Source organism: Phasianus colchicus, chromosome 15 (assembly GCF_987193195.1).
Source record: "Phasianus colchicus chromosome 15, bPhaCol1.hap1.1, whole genome shotgun sequence".
NCBI classification, from domain to species: Eukaryota; Metazoa; Chordata; class Aves; order Galliformes; family Phasianidae; genus Phasianus; species Phasianus colchicus.
The window spans coordinates 4,397,533-4,420,380 of NC_143450.1; the positions used below are offsets into that span (position 1 = coordinate 4,397,533).

Below are 22,848 nucleotides of genomic sequence, written 5' to 3' on the forward strand. Positions count from 1 at the left end.
ACTAATTGGAAGTATGTGTTCCCTAAGGCCTTCTAACTTCACTCAGGAACAAGAATGTCTTTGCCCACAAATTTGAGGTGCCTTCTATGTGATCCTCTAACCTCATACAAGAACAAGCTTTCCTCTGTTAGCACAAACTCCTCTTAAATTATATCTCTAACTCTAATTTAAGCCACCATTCTTTTATAGGAGACACATCAACAGGACTACCATCATGTGATTCTTAATTGGAAGACCACAACCAAATCTCTTAGAAAGCAGACAAAGAGAGGGAAACTTGGTTCCTTTTATACAACAGCTTTCTGGTTGTTTGGGTTTTTTTCTGTGCTTTTTTCAAGGGGAAAAAAAACAACAACAACCTTTCTCAGTTCTTAAATAAAAGCTGCAACTGAGGACCACTGAAGAATACAACAACAAAAGTTTTTCCCATTCCTTTGAAAAGTGGAATTCATCCAATTTTTTTGCCCAGGTTTTCTAGGAACTTTGGTCTTCTGCCAACATTTTGGTTTAAGAATTGCCTTGGACCGGGTTACACATTTTTCCTTTTAAAGTCAATTGTATGTTGAACCACAACTCAGAGGACACTGTCTTCCATGTAGTTTATATAGATTCTCAGAAAAAAAAAAAAAATCAGATTTCATACAGACTAACAATTTTAAATCTATATGCTTTGTAAATGTTATTTTCATTTCCAACATATTTGGCTAGCAGCTGGAATTCAAAGTTAAAGAATTTCATTTCTGTGCAACTATGAGTAAAATATATATACATGTATATGTTAGAAAACATCTCCTGTCTAGTCTTGTGAAAGAAAATCAGTTTTAATGTCTTTCCAAAAATGCTAAAATTAAGATCAAATTCTCAGAACTGCCACCAACTGTATGAGCTGGGAGTTGTAGTTCTATTACATTCCTTTGAAAATTCTGATAACCCAGAAATGCCTCTCAAGGAATTGTTTTATTTGTTTTAAAACATCTCATTAGAGAAAGAGCTTTAAAAATTAAACAACATAACAAAATGTAGCTTTGAATACTTTTTTTTTTCAGCAAAGTAAGTCTGGATACATCAAAAAAATTCAGACCTTTTCACAAGAAAAAAATTCTAATGAAATACATAAACATACTGGCTATTCAAAATTTGGGCCAAGAAGACTTCAGGATATTTAGACTACCAAACTCTGCTTTCTTTTGTAGCCATGTGCATTAGAGTCACGACCAAAACCCAATCAAAATACTTCTGGTTTTCCACAAGTAATCTCTTGTATGGCCTCTTTCCTCAGCAACATTTTTAGAATGAGGAAGGCAGATCAAATGAGGAATTGCAGTTTCTCTTTTACCGATCATTTCTTACCCATTTCTCTGAGCACAACTGTGATAAGAGCAATGACTTGACTTGAAGTAATTTAAAACCTTTTATTACTCTTCCAGTATGCCTTTGTTTAAAAGGAGTGAACCATGTGTGAAAAACGTCAGATCAAGTTTCCTGACATTTTAAGTTAATTATGCCACTCTTTCCACACATAATATGCTTAGTGTGAGAAAACTGGGTTAAAAATATTTCTCAAAATCAATATGCTACATATAACATTTTTCCATCCTACATTTCCAGATTAAAATAAAAATATTCCAAGTGCAGTAAACCATTATGTCATTTCACAGTTCAAACTGAATAACTATTAATAGAAGACAGTGTGTGAAAATGAATGGATGAATGGTATTACTTAATCCATCAAACTCCAAGCTTTTTCTTCAGCCTCTCTTAAATCTTTGGCCTTCGTGGGTTGGTTGAAATTCAAAATAATGTCACAAAGCAGTAGTTGGCTTTCCACTGAAAGACAAAGGGCAATGTAGTATCACAACACTGATTGGGTTTGTAGCACAAGAAAGATGTAGAGCTGTTGGAAGGGGTCCAGAAAGGGGCCACAAAGATCATCAGAGGGCTGGCGCACTTCTACTGTGAAGAAAGGCTGAAGGAGCGGGGCTTGTTCAGCCTGGAGAGGAGAAGGCTCTGCAGAGACATCCTTGTGGCCTTCTGGTTCCCAAAAGGAGCTTATACACAGGAGGGAGAACAACTTTTTACATGGTTTCACAGGGATAGAACAAAGGGGAATGGTTTTAAACTAAAAAAGGGGAGATTCAGATTAGATGATAGGAGGAAATTCTTTACTCAGAGGATGGTGAGGTGCTGGCACTGCTGCCCAGTGAGGCTGTGTGTGCCCCATCTCTGGAGGTGTTCAAAGCCAGGTTGGACAGGGCCCTGGGCAGCCTGATCTAGTGGCTGGTAATCCTGTCCATGGAAGGAGGGTTGGAACAGTGTGATCTTGAAGGTCTCTTCCAACACAAGCCACTTATGGTTCTTATGATTCTATGATTTTAAGATTCTATGATTTTATGATCACAAAATGGTACATGCTAAATAAATGGCAACTGAATGTAGCACTTCTTAAAGTGTACATCTGTCAAATCTTGCGAAAAATTCTTCTTTTGTTTACTTCAAAGTCATAAAAAATGTTGGCATCGGTATATTCATAATATTTTCATTATCAAACCATTACTGTCCCCGCATAGGAATGAATTTGCCTAACAGATTTTTTTGTGTGCTTAACTAACATAATTCTATGTAACTATTATTTCATTATTTTATGAAAAGAAGGTAATAACTATTTTATCAATAGATTTTAAAAAATCTAATCGTGTGATAGAGAAAGCATGAGCCATTCTCATGCTAAAAAAGCACTTTCAAAGAACACTTTCAAACATATACCTAAATGATGAACTCAGAATTACCGTTTAGTTTCTTCAGCTCATTGGACATTTTGTCAACATTTTTAATTGCAGCTTCAAGGTCAAACTGCTGATTAGCTGCATCCTTTTTTAGCATCTGTATGAAGAAGAAACAAAACATAACAGTTAGTGTATATACGATTCACAATCTCAGAGACACAGCATATCAAAATTTTAATAGTTTTTTATATTAATATTTTTCCTTTTTATAATTAGCCAACTGGATATGGAAGATGGTAGATACTAAAGGCAAATATTAAACACTCAAGCTTTATTTTTTTTTCTTTCAAACAGCTTTTTTGTTTTGTTTTTCTTTTTTAACAACAACAAAAATGTGAAGTGAAATTAATCACACATAAAATTTCCTCTCCTAATCAGTATTATTTTTCATTTTTGTTTTCAATCCTAATTTTTCTTACAGTACTGAAAATTAATCCTCAGGCAATATTTAGTCAACCACGAGATGGAGCTCTTGTGTAGTTAACATGCATGAAAGACATTGGGACTGAATTAACACTGAAACTAATGAATTTATTAATATATGCATAGGAACATTTATGTCTGTATATGCACTTATGTTATAATCAACATCTCAGTACTCATTTTGGAGACCATGTTGCCTTTCTTCAACAAATAATAACAATAATAAATCAAGTCTAGAGAAAATTAAGACTAGAAATCATTTGCAACGAAGTATAATTTCAATTTTGAAAATTATACCATATTCTGCACTCTTTTCTGGGATTTTTTAAAATGAAAAATACTAAAGAATAGTGGATATATATATATATTTTTCCTAATTATCAGCTCTTTCTTATTCATGCATTCTAAAAAATACATATCTGGAAAACCTCTGTGTAAAAAAGCTTGCTATATAGAACATCTTAACATATTGAGGAGTATGACAAAAAATGGAACGTGCATTTGACACAGATACTTTGTCCAAGTCTCTCTTCCCTTCCAACAGTGGCTTTGCATTAAGGTCATCAGCCTGGGCCAAGGATCCTAGAAAGGCAAAACTCCAATTGTTATGGCGTTACATTCATAATATATAATATTAACATATAGTATATAATAGTCTATATATAACACACGTCAAATATACAATAACATTTGACAAAAATTAATGACTAGATTTTGTTTTCATTATTGTCATTTGAAAATAGAGTCTAATCAGCCAAACAGTTTTATTTCTTACTGAGGAAATAATCTTTTAAAAAAAAATCTTTTTAAATTTGGATTTGACACAGTTATGTTACTTTCTTTTAAGGACAATGCTTCAGATATTTTTTTAGAACTTAAGCATAGAGGTACAAATAGTGAATGAGCATATTCATAATAGTAAGGAAGACTTCCTCAAACAAAGTCCCATGATAATGTATTTGATTGAAAACTTCATAAAAAGTCTAGAATGGCATTGCAACCAGCTTTCATTATGAATTTGAGGAAGATAACTCTAAAGCACAAAAAAGTCAAATGCTGAATATTTGCTTGTCAGTAACAGAGCTGAGATTAAATACCAGATCCCTGGATGCACTCTTCCCCCATTCTCTCTGCTCTTCTCTTTTCAGACATTAGAAAACTCTCAGGCAAGTTTCAGTATAGAACATCACAGGAAACCTGTTGCAACACTGATGGGGGAAAAAAAAAAAAAGAGCTTATTTCACCCTAGTACTGTGTGTGTTCAAAAAGTATGATGAATAGAACCCCCATTTTAGGTAAATGGTACAAGAACATTGTGCCCCTTTTCTACGCAGCCCGGCCTCGAAGGTAAGCAGGGCTGCTCCTGAGGAAACCAGCCTGGCTGAGCCCAGGCACTGTGCAGGCAGGTACCTGAAGGCAGCTGGGTGCTGTGGAGTGCCCTGGGAGGCTGTGTTCCCTTGGGTGCTGCCAGCAGCTCCTGGCCTCAGCCAGGCAGCAAGGCCCACTCTGGAGGAGGAAGCACACAGCCCTGCACACAGACAGCCCTCCTGCTTCCCTGCTCTGCTCAGCAAAAGTCCTGCTTGGTCTTCTACCCGCCTCGGCACTGGTAGGTTGCCCTGTAGGAGTTGTGATTTTAGGTAAAAAATGGTGCAAGAGCTGAAGAAATGGGGAAGAGAGGATGAAGGTGGCACTGCAATAGTGGTGGACAGCAATCTCCTCTTGTCCTTTGCAGCCCAGGGCTGAATATTCCTGCATGTTGCAGCAAAACATTGATCAGCAGTTTCTTTTTGTTAACTTTAATTCTGATGGACTAAAAATAATTTATTGTGAGTAAAGATCAGACAACGAACCTAACTTTATGGAAGACAAAAAGGATGCTCTGCTATAGCAATGTACCAGCTTAAACATCAAATGATCTCTGCCCTTAGATGCGTATACCTGACTTAAATCTACAAAAACTGCTGAACAACGTCCTGGAGTTGGGAACTGTTCACTTCTTCCTCAGTCCATGCCTTGTAGTCCTTAACGCCAGGGACACCAAGCAAGGGATGGGCTTTCAGGGCTTTTGCTTGATTTACTGCAAAAACTTTTCTTGCTGTTCAGGATCCCGACTGTATTTCAGATTTCCTGCCTGGCAGCACTGAAGCAGAGTGGCTGTTAGCTCAGAGAAGAGTGGAATAACTTGGGTGTGCAATAGAGGACTGATGGACAGAGATGTCAGCTGCCTGCCATTTACCCACTCTTTCATTCTTTGTATCATTCAGGAGCATGCTCTCAAAAAACTGACTTGAAAATAAAGCATTCACAGCATTTTGTAATTTTAGCAGGTGCAGCTAAAATGAAATCCAGAAGCACTTTGTTCTAAGGAACAACTAAACTATGATTCAAAGGGAAAGCATGATATGCTGCTTAGATTGTGGGGCTTTCTGCAGATGAGAAATACAAAGCAGGAAACACTGCTCACACCTGCACTAATTCCTGTATTGCAGTCTTCCAGCTCACAGCATTTTGCAAAGAACCCAATGCAAAGCTATACATCTCTAAAGAAAAAGTCCTGTGTGGTTTGCAGAAGCTGGTGATTTTGCTGGCAAAAAACAGTTTGTGTGTGCATAGAGCTGATATACAAAAAGGTGTTTTTATATGGCAACTGCCTATAAAAGAATATCTAAAAGTATGTATTTAAATATGTGTACAAAAAAAAAAAAAAAGGGGGGGGGTGACTAGCAAGTTCCTGAAAATGTTTATGTTACTATAAACAGCAGTTATTTTCTTCCTAATCTATCAAGGATAATGCTTAAATAGCTGCCAGGAATGGATTTGCAGGTGTAGATGTAAAGATAAATAGGTAAAGATAAATAGGTGCTTGCTTCACTGTAGAAACTGCTAGGAAAAAACATGTTATGGTAGAAGGGGATGCGAAAGATGTAGCTGACCTCAAGAGAAGCTAATTATTGAGTAATAGGGAATTTTTTGAAAACTTGTAGGCAGTTCCACATTGACTTCTGTTCAATGAGTTTATTTTAATTTACTTCCCAAATTTGGTAAGACTTTTTATTCTTTTCCCATCGCATAAATAACCTTCAAATCATGCTTATATTCTGCACTGAACTAGCTGTGAAAAGAAAAATAAGCACATGAAAACTTGGGTTCAAAACATAAACAATATATTGAGTTGCAAGAACTACTGCACAAACCAAGTATAGTAGCTCCTAAAATGCAAGGCCTTTTGAAAAATACTCTTAAATAGTTTGAGATATTAATTAGAAAGATTACCAGCACTATAGGAAGTTGAAGCATTTTTTTTTAAGGAGAAAAAAACCAGAGAAATAAGGAATATTGAATTTGTGATATTAAATTTACTTAAACCTTTTTTGAAATATTTTCTGAATTTGTGAGGTAATATTTCATAATGAAAATCTGAAAATAATAAACTATTAATTCCAGCTTCATCTCTATGCAAGAAGTGTTTGCACAACTGTTGCTAACAACTCAATATCAGCATGTTAGGTTGTGTGTCATGATTTTAATTTTACTTGAGATAAACCTACAGATTTTGGCAGAGATGCATGCAGTTGAAAGTGATGGAAGCTGTTTCTCATCATGGGCTGGCTGGGCTCTGTATGCTACTTCAAAACATGATATGACTCTCCCTGGAGTCTTTCTGAGAACAAATTCAGTTGCAGAAGCCGAAATTACTCAGCCACTTTTCTGAATATCAGGTCAAGACAAAATTTCTACCAAACAACTTCTCTAAGGAAGAAAACAGATCAGGAGGACTAGAAATCTATTTCAGAAAATGAATGTAGGATTATGACGTGCATCAGCAGGCACTGTGGGGAACTAAAACAGTGCAGATTACTTTACAGAACTGCCTTCTTCACCTCTGGAGTGTAACTTCACCTTTTACAGGCAAAAATTAAAATAATAAAATATAGAATCACTGAACAGGAGGGTTTCTAAAGAAAGAATATGCAAACTACCTGTATAATCACAGCCTAAGGGAAAAAAAAGAGTCCAAGATCTCATATTACATCTCACAGTTAAGGGAATATTTTAAAGAAATTGTTTTAGTGGGGAGTAGAAGAAATCTATTCTCTTCAATAACAAGCAAAATGTTAGTGATTCTTGTCTCTAAGGAAATCATATTTATAAACACTGCAATGAATAGGAGATGAGATCTAAGGAAATACACTTTTACTAATAATACACTCATTTTCTTTGACATTTAAAGCCTTAGCTTTCATTTAAAAATTTCTAGTGCGTCTAATTGGGGGGTTGTTGTTTAAATGTATGTCATTAAACTTTCACACAAAAAGCTCTAATAAAAGAGGAACTGCCTTTTTTTTTTAACCACTGTCTGAATATAAAAAATGATTGCTAGGAAAGTCAAACAGAATATAAAGCATCAAACACATAAACAAATCATGCAATCTCAACATACGTCAGTTATTTCCGAAGAAATAAAATGTTATTTCACAAGCTTCAGAACACGTGGAATTTTCACTGATGAAAACTGGTAAATCCTCAAGGCCAAAGAAACCCTGACCAGATCACAAATCAGAATCTGTCCTGGAAAGGTTACATTTCAGTTAGATGAGGCAGAGTGGCAGGGAGAAAAGGCTGCAAAGTGAGCTGACTAGCCTTAATATGGATGCAAGCTCTTGAATCAGGATAACTAAGGAACTGAATTGAAATACACATCTGTGACATAATATATTGAGTTGTGAAACACATCTTTGAGGGGCTTCCATCAAGAAAACTTCAACAGATTATATAATACAATTTTCTGAGAATGTTTTAAGATTTAAGAATACATTAAATATATATAAACACAATGTATATATTAAGATATATGTATAAATATATAATATCCTGTTCTACTTACAGAATGAAAACTATTACTGTCTTTCACTATAGCACTAACTATGAAGTTAGCATCTCAGATTGCACCAACTTGAGTTAAAGAGACAAAGGTTTTGAAGTTATGATTCATATCAATTCGTAATGTGTGTGGATAGGGCTTATAAAAACTCTCCACCACTTTTATACTGATTTCTATGACCCATCTAATCATTTTGTGTGTATAAATTGAAGACGTAAGTCTCATTGTTGATCATATATGGGATTGTAAAATCAGAAAGAAAGCAATGTGTTGCTGGTGGTTTCTCTGTATTCTTGTTCAGAGAACAAAAATACTTCCCTAAGTTACGAGGTTACAATCCTTTCTTATCCCTTTTCTGCGACAGGCAGGAGCTACTGGTCAGACTCACAAAAAGAGAAGTCCAGCTTGGCATGCAAAGTCTGAGCCAAAGGAATTGAAAGCATACTTTGACCTGCAGAACTTTTTATTGTGAAATTCAGATACTCTGGGGAGTTGTCTGGAAAGCAAACATTCTGAAGAAGCATTCAGAAGTTCAGTGTGGTTTTTTTCAGTTTCCCAATAAAAGTGATTTCTGATGGTATCGTGGATTTCTCTCATTCATAATGAGAACATTGAAATGACATGGGATTTCATAGAAACTGTAAGCATTTACTTATACAGAGCAATGCCAGCTTCTAGTTCTTCTGTGTACTCACATGTACATCCCTTCGCAGAAATAAATGCCATTCAGGAAGATTTTTGTCATCTCTGTGAGGAAAATAAGTCTATATAGCAAGGAAATACAAAATTATCTCCTAACAAACCAGTGACCTTGTGTTGCCTTTTGGAAAATGCTGTGTCCTTTTGACTGAAATGACTTCAGGAAGGCAGAGTGCATTGCTTACCAGCTCAGTTATTACAGATACCTCACCACACTTCTATTTTATCGTCCTAAGTTTTCACAGCAATAACAGCAAAGTGCCTGAATTAAGAGAGAAATAAGCAAGTGTGCTAATATCAGCAAAAGAGGTTTATCATTTAGTACACTGCAAATGATCCTTTGTTCACTTAAATGTATTCAATAGCATAAATTGTAGTACTTAGAAAAACAATATAGATACTGTAGTTTCTATTAGCTGTATCTATTGTAATTCTATACATTATTTTTATTTGTCAACCTGCATGCATTATTGCATGAAATACTGTATCACCCTTAGAAAAATGAAAATCAGTATTTAGGAGAACAAAAGCATAATAATCTGCTCAGGGAAATTCTAGTATTACTTTGAAATTACAGGTCTGGCTCTTTCTGTTGCTTCATCAAAAGAGTTCTTTGTCATTAACTTATGAAACGGCCAGTAGAAAACAGAGCAGAAGATTTTATACCAACTTCTGCCTCAGCTGTTTGACTGAGACATTTCCCTCTACCTAAGGCTTTTCATAAACTGGCTCTCTGAAATAATAATAGGTTGCATTATTATATTTTCTAAAGCATGTTGTGTTACTTAGCAGAGGAGTGGACATGGGAAAGAAATACAGCAATGGTTTCTGCTTCTCTCTTGCATTTGGAGCTGAGATCCATTTGATGAAACGTACTGGTCTCTGCTACCTTGGCATGGCTGATATTAACAACCCATTACAAAACTTTAGCATTCTGTCAGTGTCACTGCTCAGTGTTTTTTATCCATTTTCACTAGCCAAATGCTCTCCTGGCTCCACTTTATTTAAAGGAAGCAATGAATCTCAGATGAAAGACATGAAAGAATTTTCGGAAAAAAATGATATTTAATTGCAACAGTTTTTTTCAGCACTTATATTAAAAAGATCATTTTAACTTTTCCTGTTTCGAAATCATGTTCTCTGCTTCTGTGGCTGCTTTTTATATCTTCTTCTCTAAGAAGGACTTTCAGTGTAAGTATTTAAGAAGAATATATTAAAAAAGCAGAAGGAATTTCAAGTTCCTTGCTGACCAATTTCAATCATCATATCCCAGCAGAGCAATGTGCACTGCATACATATAGCAAATTGTAACTCTTCTTGCAAAACAGCCTCTGGTGAAACAAAAATTCTTCAGTTCTTGATTCTCAATGTAAGTGACTACTTTATCACCTGCTTGTAGGTTTGACTAATAAGAACTGTGTCTCCTAGTTGTTATGTATTTGTTACTGATAACTCTACTCACGGAAAAAAGCCCTGAAAGTGTCATTAAAAAAATTACAAAATATAAGAATGTGATCGTATTAAAATGAAGAGGTCAATTTACTTCACTAAAATAATTCCCCTAAGGGAATTTATTAATGCTGCTTTATTAAAAGTTTCTCTGATGCACAGGAGCATCGACAGGTGAACATTACTAAATAAGCAGCATGTCTTTAGTCACTTTCTGAAAGCATTGCAAGAAGCAACTTTCATGCCACTGTTTATGAACATTTCGATCACATTAGCAGGGACTTGTTAGCAACAGCTGCTGTGACTAAATATGTATCTGAAAGGTCTTTTTAATGCTTTGCACATAGAGACAACTGTGCCTAATCAGACTGACGTTGCCTAACTTTGGAAAGCATTGCATAATTTACCACATTGACCAAGCATTCCCATCTGACTGAATCTCTCTTTTTCTGCTTCTGAGAAGCAGAACAGGCAGCAATGGAGTACCTTTAATATTCTGTGCAGCACTGTTCCAGAGCTCTCAAAATACAGACATGCAAAACCTGATTAGAAAAAACTCTTTAACTTTGAATTCACCAGAATGCAGATATGCAATGTGAAAATGAGCAAAGAAAATATGAGAGCTGATACAGAAGTAAATTAAATTTGCACCTACCAATGTACTTCTGTCTAAGATGAAGAGTGTAAGCATTGATGCACTGGTGCCTGGTCTCTCATCAGAGCTTCCCAGCCTAGGGAGGCTACCAGCAGTAACAAGGTGAATATAGGATACAGTAGCTGGACAACTGACAGTCAGTTAGATAAAGCTCTATACTTTCAGATAGCTACTTTGGATGGTGCAAACTGCTTATGATGTGAATAGTACTGTGACAAGAAACAACCCATTGAACTGTTATCAGGAGGAATCAATCTGAATAACTACCATAGTGCCTGTAAACAGCCAGTAAAATATGACTCTGTATTTGAGGTCAAAGAAAGGCTGAGCTATACTAGAAATAACTCTACAATAAAATTTATTTAAGGAAAAATTCCATATTTAACTGAGATATGGATACAGATTCAAAATTAATAGCAGAACAAGTGAATTTTAAGGTCATATTTCAAATGATCTGTCAAGGGTTGAAACAAAAATACCAAGTTTTCCCTGGGTATGTACATTGTTCAGGAATACTTCAGGCAGCACATATTAACAATTAGCAGTTCTATTATTAGTGTTTGTCTAAGCCTTTTTGGTATAAGCAGTAAATAGAAGCACTTTGTTTAGACGATTGCTTCTTTGCATCTGAATCTGCATGTTCTGATATTATAAGGTGGATAGCTATGCAGTTCATGAGAGTTTGGGACGGAAACAGTGATTATGGCAGTTTAGCACACTGTGACCCTCCTATAGGAAAGAAAGTGGGTTAAATTGTTTTTTGGATTTAAACTGTTCTCAAGGATTATGCCTCTATGTACGAAAGGTCATTTGTTTATTCTAGTAATCTTTATTTTTCAAAACATGCTCATAATAGTGATTATTCTCTCTTCCAGAAAGAAGACAAATGAATCCAAGCTACCCGAGCCAAAATGAAACATTTTCTAAAGCACAGCCACCATCCAAAAGGCAACTGCATTTTTCCCCATGCCTAAATTTAGAATCACATCATCTCTTTTTGTTCATTAAAGTATATTTTTTCCCTGCAAAACCAGCAGGGACACTGTCCCAGCCTGTGCATCACTAATAGGATTAATTACTTGAGTAAAACATTTATACTGTAGTGTCTCTAATTCATTATTTGTAAGCTGAGAAGAATTCAGTCTGCTTCTTGAGTCTCAAGCTGGCAGGCATATGATGTTTTGTTTGTCTCACCAGCAACCAAACAAGAAGTTTGGATTCCTGGTGCACAGTGGAGATAGATGCCCATTACTGCTATTTGAAAATCAGTTATACAGATGTGTATTTTGACAGATCTAGCATACACACTTGTGAATGGAGGATATCAAATGTCACTGAAAATGTTATTTCCTTTAATTCCCAATCTTATCCATGTCCTTCTATAGCCAGTACTGAAAATAATTTAATGACATAAATCAGGTGGTAATGTGTTAAATATTGCCTCCAGGAGTGAACTGGTTAGAAAGGGAAAATGCACTCCATGTGCACTTTCAAAACCAGGATCATCAGAAAAATAGCAAAAAAATCCCAGCAAAGGGCATTGATTTTATACTAAAGGAAAATGATATTGTACAACTCATTCATTTAAGAAGAAACAAATAACCATACACACATCACAAAAAGGTTGACCCTTTTGCCACTTTTAGATGAGGATAATTACTTTCATTAAAGCATTTCTCCTTTGTTCTTCAGTCACTATCCTATCCGGTAGTATTTGACTAGATTAAGACATACTTCAGAAAAAATGAGATGGAACGTACTTTCTGTTTTCTATTTCAGGCAGAAGTAGATGTGCAAAAGAGGAACTGTATAAAGGATGAAGAAGAACGAACAAGAAATTTGGTGGGAACATTGGCAGGTGTTTGGAGGCAAGATTCAATTTAAAGTATAAGTACAATATGCAAGGAAATAAATCCTTTGCATGTTGAACAAAAATCAGGATATATTCTTCAGATGCTGATTGAGGTGTCTAAAAACAAGAGTAAGCACAAACACAAACCAGTGTGCTGCCAAGAAAACAATTGCTTTGGGGATTTTGACCCTTTCCAGCACTGAGAGTGGAAAAAGAAACTCTGGTCATTAAAATGACAGATTTTCCAAGGAAATAGTTATTAAAACGAGAAGCAAGACATATTTCAAACCAATCAATTCTAAAGGGAAGTATCTCTACTAGATTTGGCATAGTATGTCTAAAAAATACGTGACTACAGAAACTTTGCAAACGTGTAGACATTCTTTTCAAATTAGATATGCTTCAATACAATTGAATTCAACAAACTTTTACCTAGGAGTTATTAATAGAACTAAACCATGAAAATGCTATTGAGGAGCTGAACTCTTACCTCACGTTTTTCTTACCTTATACTGAGGTAGTACAGTCAGATGCAGCCTTCACAGCAGTGTTTGTTTCCAGATAAACATCCTCAGATGACTTGAGAAGTTTGTGGAAAATATGGTTGTCCTATTTTTATGATAAAATTTTTTCCCCTCCTTATGATGTTTCACGGCTTTTCATACATTTGCTGTGAAGACATTTGAAAGAAAGCATTGTATAATGGCTTAATTCTCTATGGTCTTATTTAATGAATTTGAGATTTGGGGGTTTACTCTGCAGAAGAATAAATGAGTATGTAAACAAATCAAAGTGCTTCTCCAGCAGTTAAACACAGCAGACACCAGAGGTACTGACCCAGGCAGAAGGGATCTGAACTCTGATATTACTGAAGAGTTTAAAATATTTTAATCTTTCTAAGCATTTTTGCTTTTGAAACAAGAAAGTGTAAGTAAAGTCAGTTAACCAGCAGTTAACCAGGATCCTGCAGTATCTTTTGTTCTTGAAGACAAATAAATGATGGAGCCGTGTAATCCTTTGTAAAGACATAATGCAGAAGCAATGTTAGACAGTTTCTTTGCTCACCACTTCTAGTCTACCTCAGAGCTTGTTCTAGAGTACTCCCTTCTCTACTGTGCCTCTGTTTTTGTGGAGGGCCATACCAAGTAGATACCCAGCTGTCTGCAGGGCCTTTGCTGCCTCCTATGACCTTTTTCTCAAACTCTTGGACAAGCAAGACAGGCTAAGAAAGAAGTCTGCCTTGAATAGATGCCATTTCTTCTAAGATGCATAGTGTTTCATTTAATACTGTCTCCAATGCTGTAGTGTGTTTACAGGTGATGTGACTGCTGAGCAGCTTAGGAGGGTTACAGAAGAAAGCAACTATTAAAGCTTCTTGAATGCACAGAATTTGGTCAGGTCTGGGCCTGAAAGACACATTAGTGGATAAGAAAACAAAAGACAGTGTCTATTCATACAAGAGAAAACTACATTTGTATGAGGTTCTTTCTTTTTACCTTTCTTTCCTGTATCTCCAGTTTGTTTTTATCACAATGGGAGAATTAGTCTGGATTTCTAACATCCTCACAATTTAGGATGTTCAGATCGGTTTATCTTAATTTTGATGAGAAGCTTCCATACCATATGTAATCAAGAAGTACTTTTATGGTTTCAAAAACTACAGCAACCCATGCAGACCTATTTCTGAGGTGTGTTTTAATTTAAGGTACGCTGCAGATGTACTGCCACAAACTAGCGTGTGGGCATGCTGCTAATGCAATTATAGTACATTACATTGAGTGGCTGTTACACTAATGGCTTTTCTTTGACTACATCTACTTAAATGAAGAAAGGAAAGAATGGTGTTTTTGTTTTGTTGTCCTTTTTTAATCTATATAGCTCTATTTATTACATAAACTCAAGAGAATGAAAATGTGCCACCTATTTCTTTTTATCTTGAACACCTTTCAAATTCCAGACTACATTCTTAAGATAACCTCAAAAAAATTGCAGGAAATCTGTTGTTTCTCTACAATTTCTTCATCTAATATGATTAAAGACATAACACGATGCAAATATGTGAAACACTAACAAAGGAATTGTTCCTTATCAGGATTTCTCATTGTACGCAAGTCTCTGTATGCAAGCCTGTAGCTTTTCAGGAAGAATCTAATTCCTTTTTCATTGCAAATGGTTTGTCTAGGACAAATGCATGACTTTTATTTCATAAGCAAAGAAATTCTCAGAAGGTCAGTAAGAGACACTATCTCTCTATGAAATATGACAATCAATAACAGTTTAACCTCTAATCTATATCAACAGATAACTTTTATTTACTATTTGACTTGTGTAAAGACAAAGACAGGTAATCCAAAAGGAGTAGTCACAATAGAGATGAATGACCTTCCTTTACAAGAACGTTGATACCAGTGGGCAAAAACCATTTCAGCTTCAGCATCATGCAAAGGGCTATTTTGCAAAGAAACACTGTGTGTTAGTTGTTGAAACTTTTTTGTGCATTCCCCGAAACAAATGACACTATTCTGAATATTTTCCTTTCTGGGCAGTAAATAAAGTCTTTTATGTTGACAATGCTAATATTATATTTTAAAATACATTTGCATTTGTGTTTTTTGTCATTTTTTATTGCATTGTATAAATCCCAGAGCAGAGATCCACCGGGCTCATTGTGAGAAAGCCCTGTTTCTTGGGATAGCATCATGCAATGATACAGGTGACCATACGACATTTCATTATGGTTTACTGGATGAATCTATGGGAAGGCTATTTCAACAAGAACTGTGGATATGTGTTTGGACTAAAAGTCAGGAAGGTTAATTTTAAGTGATTTCTGAGCATTGGATTATTTTGCACAGTTAATTTTCAAGCGTGAATATTCCTGATGCAAAATACAGTTAGGATATTGCAGTCTAACTTGTGCTTTAAATCTGCTGGATGAGGGGAAAGATGGGAAGGGAGTTGCAGAAAATAATTTTGTTACTACTTGTAATTCTGGGATTTAGCAACACACCTGTAGCACTGGAAAGTTACAATAAGAAATTATTCGGAAATGTTTATTTTTTAAGGGAGGTGATGCACATTTTGTGCTCTACCTTATAAATGCTTCTTAATGCATAAAGACACGTATGTGATTACCTTGTTTTTACTTACTTCTACATTCCAGTGATGTGTAAGAAATTTCCTATAATCTTAAACCATGAATCCATAAATGAGAAGGTAGTTATGGTCAATAACTGCTGCCGTTATTTGATTTATTGTTTCATCCTCTTGTTTAAGAATACCTTACAATATTATTTGTTTAATTATTAGCCTCATTCTTCTCTAAATGAAAGAATCAATTTCTATATAATTTTTAGATACTTTTTTCTTGCTTTTCCTACTTTATGAAGACTTTCCTACTTATGAAGCTACTTTATGGAACCAAAAGGCCAAATCTATTACTATATTAAGTATTTGTAAAGGCAGTATCATAAGTTTTATTATAGTTGTATTAATGGTTGTGCTACTGTCTGTAAGTTCTAGCACAGTTGGTCTTGGTGGAGGCAGTATGAACAGTAAACCACAACCCTTCTTAGAATAGAACTGTTCTCATTTTCTTTTCAACAAGGCAAGGAAGGTGACAGCACCTCTGTAAAAGTACTACAGTGTTTTTCAGCCTTAGCCCAACTAGTAAAAAACAATTATCAATCTTCTTGGCAAGGTGGGAAAATTCAGTGCTGCTTTCTCAAAATGAGGCCTTGCATATACATTGATCTTTCAAATGGAGTCACAGAAAATTACTGGTGTTTTATCTCCACTCTTGGATTTGCAATTTAGCTTTCCTTCTCTCATTTTTTCATTATATGCAGTGTTTATATCCTTGCTAATCAGCTCTATTATTTGGAATGATGTGATTGAATGTAACTGAAAACCTGAATTACACACAAATCTAGCATGAGAAAAATGCATTAAGTATGATAGGATTTATAATGCAAATACTGTGATTTTTCTGACCATAACGTTTAGTTAAATAACGGATAACTGTAAGTACAGAAAATAGCATTTACAGCTGTAATCAAGAGATTAATAGAGTGAGCACCATGAACACAACGTAGAGATGAATCTCTTGTGCCTTTGGAGGCAACACAACTCTATAATCAATTCAGCTCATTTTGGGTTAAAGGGTTTTCTGGAGGAAACTTATGAGAAGTGTTTCCTTTTTGCAGGTCTGGGAATGCATGCTATTTTCCTTTTAATAAATCAATGCACATATATTCAATTTTGTTTTGCTATGAAGCAATATTAGCAATACAAAATACAAAACTAGCAATACTGAATTGATGCTTGCACTGACATAGAGCTGCCTCAGGTTTGAAGCACAGAGAACAAAGATGATTTTGTCTCGCTTTCTCAGCAAAGCAAAGTAGTCCTTACTTCCTCAGTAGGTTTTCAAACATAAAGTTCAGACAGTAGCAGCATTTAAGCTGCGTGCTACCATCAAAAACATAGGGGGCACTTTTCTTCATACCAAATATTAATTCTTTTCTGTTCTGTAGCTCAAATAACATTAGCCAATATGACTGCTGTCGTATCTGTCTGATTATGTCAGTTCCCAAACGAATCTTTGGTACAGACAGTGTCATAACAGTTCAGTGTGGTGTGATGGTCCACTGAAGATTAGCCTGAAAATCTAAGGACTAGTCTAATACTTTGGAACTTTTACAAGAATGCAGCTACAAATTCAAGTTACTTCCTTCTGTAAATGCAGGCAAGTGCTCTGGCCTGGTTTTCTGTTTGTATTTCTCCATGTTCTTTTCATCCCTTCCCTCCTAATTAGGTGGCTTCTTTACATAGTTTTTTTCTAGTTTTCACAAGCTTCCAAAATTTCAGGAAGCAATCTCTGAGAAGATGAACAGTACACAGCAAAACCCAAACAAGCTTCTATCCTATTTCACAGAGCACTACATCTAGTACATTTTTAGCTTCCAAAATTTAAGAAGATACACTGTCGCATTACAAGTGAATCTTTTCAAATAGAAATGCTCTATTTTGCTCAATTCAAAATATACGTATTACGTCATTTGAAAAGGCTGAAAGGTATGAATTTTATAGTTATCAGCATTATAGGAATGTTTCTGCTTAATAGCAGATTAATTTTAAATGTCCTTACCATTAACATACTGGTGTTTTCCATTATTTGCCTTTGCTTGCAACCTTTCTTTGTCCTTCCAGCAGAGAATGTTAGTGCTTATTTACACAAAATAACAACAGCTTCACTTTTAAAGTTCAATATTTTGGGCAAGCAGTAATGTACCAGTCCGCTATCCAGTCTTAGCAGGAAATAGTCCTAGTGCTGATCACAAGGAGATGACTTGTGGTATCAGCTCATTTTGAGAAGTTTAGCAAACATGTTATCTGTAGCAACAGTTCTGATGTAATGTTTATAAGTTCAAACTGTCCTGTTTGGCCATTGCTGCTGATATGCTTGTTACCAAAACAACCTAAAAGTCTGTTCTTCGCCATGCCCTTCAGGTCACCTACAGATGGTGTTTCATCATGAACTAATATTGGAAAGGTATGTTTAAAGAGAATCATTTTTCTAGATTTAAAACTTTCAATTAAAAACTTACTTCTAATGAAGCTTGAACAACTTTATACTGCAGAAAGCTCTTAACTGATAAGCTGATACTTCAAATAGGTTCTAGTTTGCTGAAATAATGAATATGCCAACTTAGGTGGTGAATTATTGACACGACTGCATATGCTGACTTAAAATTATAATTAGATAGCCATCTACACTTATTAGTTAAGGAAAACTACATTTTCTTCAGCACACCTGAGCCAGGGCTGGCTCATAAACACAGAGGGAAAATTGTATGGAGAGACCATAAGGAAAAAGAAAAATAACATGCAAGCCTTATAATATATTTCTTAACGTGAAAACACATCAAGTTTGTTAGTATTCTTTTACCTCTTCCAGCATTTTCTGCTTAAAAGTGTCTTTAAAGAGCATAAATGGTTACTACTATGACATCGCACACGCTTGCCCTCTAACTTCCCATCTAGTGAACTGACCTTGACACTGCCAGCACCAGAACAGATCTGCAAGTCACAGTGACTCTTATAGCACCTCCATGCCAATGAAAGGTTCTTTGCTTACATGTCACCATTGAGAAACTTGTAGGAAACGCAGCTGATGTGATGGAAAATGAATCCAGCTCCCTAATTTTTATCTGAGTTGGATCAGTGTGACTAATGTTAGAAGCAGTGTTTCTGTAATCCTTATTCTGCATCTAAAATAAGAAGCTATGAATACACACGGCATGAAGACCGAAGTGATAAGAAAGTACAATCTGCAGTCATTTTCAGAGCCAAGCTACACTTCTAATTTCCCAGTTTCATGTATGCACACGCGTACATAAATGTATATATATGGAAATCCATACAATTACCACCTCAGTGTGGTAGGAATAAATAGGAAGCCATACAGAAAGATCACGCAAGACCTTACCAGCTATGTTTCTAATTACCTCCATGAGACAGAAACTTCTTTAAAAAATGATCTACTTTGAATTGTGCAGATGTGTTTTCATTCTTGCTATCTTTTGCTTGCGGTTAAGGAATGAAGCCCTCAGGAACTTCCTTCTTTAATAGGAATATGCTCATGACAGACTACAGGAGAACATACAACACCTTCTATTCGCTGTATATGTCATCTTTCATCTGTTTGCTGAAGAGCAAGAGTAGCTGACCAACATATAAAGCAACAGAACTAAACTCTGGCTATCTGAAAGAGCTGGAATTGTGCCACTGAAGAAGAAACAATATATAAAGTAGCAAAATGAAACAAAATAAAACCAAGTGACCCACTGCCAAGAAATTGAATTTGAGATTATAAACTGTATATCTCAGTACTACTGTTAATTGCACTTATTTTACATTGTTTGAGTAATCTTTAGATATGTTATACTTGCTGCTAAAAAACCTGCAATATCCATTGATAGTTCTGCTATCAGTAAGACCTCCAAAACCTGTGACAAGCCCAGATAAACACAGTTAAATCTGCTCAAGTTGCATTATATATTCATTTCAGCTGCATACATCTTCATACGTGTGTACTTTAACAGGAACTTGTCCTGAAAATTAGAATTTTGCTCTCATTGAACCTCAGTATAAGATTTTAATCAAAAATGTATTTGGCTCAAAATTCTTGTTTAAATTCCTCTAATTCTTAGGCAGAAACAATTTATTACCGGGAAATAATACAACCCTGCTTGACAGTCAATTTGTTTTATATTCTGATGCATTTCTTTACTTTGGACACCAAAAAGCAAAGATAGAAAAGAAGTCTTATTTATAATTTAGAACAAGAGAGAATATGCAAGTCTTTGAAGAAAATGCACTTTGGCCAGCATCTTTAATAATAAACCTTTGCCTCCCATCTTGCTCACTACTAGTTAAGGTGAAAGCATGCTCTTACTGAATGACCATGTGTACTCTCTGAACCACCAGCAAGTGTCCTTCCCGAATCACCAAAGTCATTTCCTCCTTCCTCAGTCTTTCACCTACCTTGTTTTGCCCAAAATCCATGTCTGAGTTCAAGGTCATATGGCTTCAGGCAAAATGAATTTGAGCTAGCTTTTGAACTGCACGTTAGGTATAATTTTACTTTAAAAAGAAAGGTAGTATATAAAACAGCATCGTGTGTAGATGCAGAGTTCACAGCTGCTGCTTCTGTTTACTGATGCATATTTCTACAACATACAAAGGCTTGAGCATTCCTGATAATACTTAAGGTTGTAACACATTAGTTCAGGAAAATAAGAGACAGATAGAGGACAGCAGGATATAATGGATGAAATATAATGCACAAATATACAGATAATTTAAAGCTCTTACTTAAATACTTGTGTGTGCTTTCACAAGTCAGACATTTCACCAGGATAACAGCAGAAATTAAAATGAAGCATTCATGAGTATTATCCCTGTTTAATATTAATTTGACAGTAATGAAAGGAAAACTAGGAAATCTATAGCACCTTCCATGAACTTCCAGAAACCAATAAAGTGAATATGGAAAGTGCATGAATCTCAATATCAGCTCTACAACAGTCTTTGAATGTGAGATGTGTTGGGTAGTTTGCACTTGGAATATCTCATGATCTACAGAAAAGCTAAAAGCTCTGCTCCAGAGATTACAGACAAAATGTCAGCAGGAGCGTATCTGTCTTACAGAGTTACACACTGATTGCCTGCATATACCTTACCTCAAAGAAACAAATTTCTGTAAAAGCGAGCTGACAAAGAGACACAAGATGCACGGCAGACATTTTAAAAATACCTATTTGTTATCAGTTCTTACTGTGCCCCCAGGTCTGAGAGTTCTTCCAGAAATTTTGCTCACGAAGAAGCTATTTATATGTTTGCAACAGCACTAAAATTAGCCCCAGAACTCCCTGCTATCAAAATCTTTTCAAAATAACTCAGACAACTGTATTACAGAAAACAAGATGTTGCATCTGGCAAGGCCCATTGCTCCTGAGCATCCACCCCAGATGTGAGGTGTGCTTGTGCAGTCTGGGTTGTCACTGCTACTCTTGTAGACACCATGTTTGCATAAAAGGAGGGATGTGACTCACGTTTGTTACAACTATAATTTGGAATGAAAAAAAAAACCCCAAACCATCTCATCCTCCTGCAGGACACCCACTGGCACTCTCACTGGTACTACCTGTGCAGATACATAGAGCTCTGGTGATTCAGCATCATCCATTACCATGCATTTGGATTTTCCATGCATAGCCAGATGAAAGCTGTGCGACATGCACAGACTTTTACAACTTGCATCTTGGTGCTGCTCTGCACTCACAGACAAGGACATCCATCAGCAAACCCTCTGGACTTGTTTGTTTGTGTGGTAGTTTGCTTTTTGCATTTTACTTATTATTAACATCAGGAATTTAGTTGCCAGTTTCAGGGTGGCCTTTTGAGTATGTTTTTAACAGAGTACACTTTTATGCTCACTATGTGTACAGTCTTCTCCTCTGACAAAGTTGTATCAAGAAAAAGGGATGAACAGCTTTAATGCCCCCTTAGTTTCCTTTCACTTCTATCTACTGCTTTCTCCGATAAACATGCCTCTAAAAGAAGGAACATATGGCAGCAAAATGACAAAAGAGAATGGGAGGCAGTGGAAGTCTTTTCCCTATTCATATTTCTTTGGCCACAGTTGTGCATTCTTACCCCAGGGCATGAGGATATATGACAGTATTTTCCACTTGCAGGTCTCTACGAAGTTATGCACAATGCAATTGAAGAGACGTGTTATGTCAGGCAAGAAAGAAGCTGAAGAGCTATACTGCCTTGAGGAAGAAAGCATATCTACTGTGAATTACAGAAAGGAAAGAGGATATTCTCAGTTAAGTTCTCTCCACATGAAAAAGTTTCATTTGTCAGAAATGACAGCATCAGTAAATAGGATTCAATTTCACATTTTTTGTGTCAACAGTTCTGCTTCTCAAATCATTTCTAAGTACATTATTTCATTCCTGAAGAAATAGCTTTTCCTTTCTTCTTTTTCTACTTTTTTCTTTTTTTCATAGTTGCTAGTCATGGTTACAATGCATTTCCTGATCTGAAAATATGTATTTAATAGTAATGGCTTTAAGGACATAAGATGTGAAAAAGGAAGTTCTCTTTCATAGTCAACCACAGGCACTGTTGTTTAATTTTTATTTCAATTCTTCTTAATCATAGAGGTATTTACTTATTAAAATGTGCCAATTAGAATGGAAAGAATGCAAGAAAACTTGAATATATATATAGGGAAGCAAAGTTCTTGAGCCCTTGAAATTTCGTATACTGACTAAAAAGCACTTAAATCTACTTTTGAAGAAAAAAAAAAAGCCCATGGACTATTGGTCATTTTCAGATATTTTAGAAGATACCAAATAAGAGCACTGATTTTCCTGTGTCAAATGGCCAAAGGAGTTTCAAATGATATCAAGAATAACTGCTTCTCCTACGCTTAGTAATACAAGCCCCCGTAATAGGGGTGGTTTTGAGGAGTGTTAGCCATTGCATGGGTACTTGCTCAGTGAAGTACAACTATTAATTTTTAGTCATG

General features: G+C 35.7%; 1 protein-coding gene across 5 annotated transcripts in view; it reads right to left on the reverse strand.

Annotated features, from left to right (window-relative positions):
* Window positions 1-1,718: 1,718 nt before the first annotated feature.
* Window positions 1,719-22,848, reverse strand: part of C15H5orf58 (chromosome 15 C5orf58 homolog) — a 57,823-nt gene continuing 36,693 nt past the window's right edge. For 4 of the 5 annotated variants that reach the window (XM_090150763.1, XM_090150764.1, XM_090150762.1 and 1 more), the window contains exons 2-6: window positions 13,250-13,413; window positions 4,304-4,414; window positions 3,706-3,788; window positions 2,787-2,880; window positions 1,719-1,827 (exon numbers count right to left, since the gene is read on the reverse strand). In XM_090150763.1, the coding sequence (XP_090006889.1) occupies window positions 1,721-1,827; window positions 2,787-2,880; window positions 3,706-3,788; window positions 4,304-4,358 (339 nt within the window). In that variant the 5' untranslated portion in view covers window positions 4,359-4,414; window positions 13,250-13,413 and the 3' untranslated portion in view covers window positions 1,719-1,720. Of the gene's footprint in view, window positions 1,828-2,786; window positions 2,881-3,705; window positions 3,789-4,303; window positions 4,415-4,616; window positions 4,885-13,249; window positions 13,414-22,848 lie in introns of those variants that run through there. The other variant, XM_090150766.1, reaches the window with a different exon arrangement.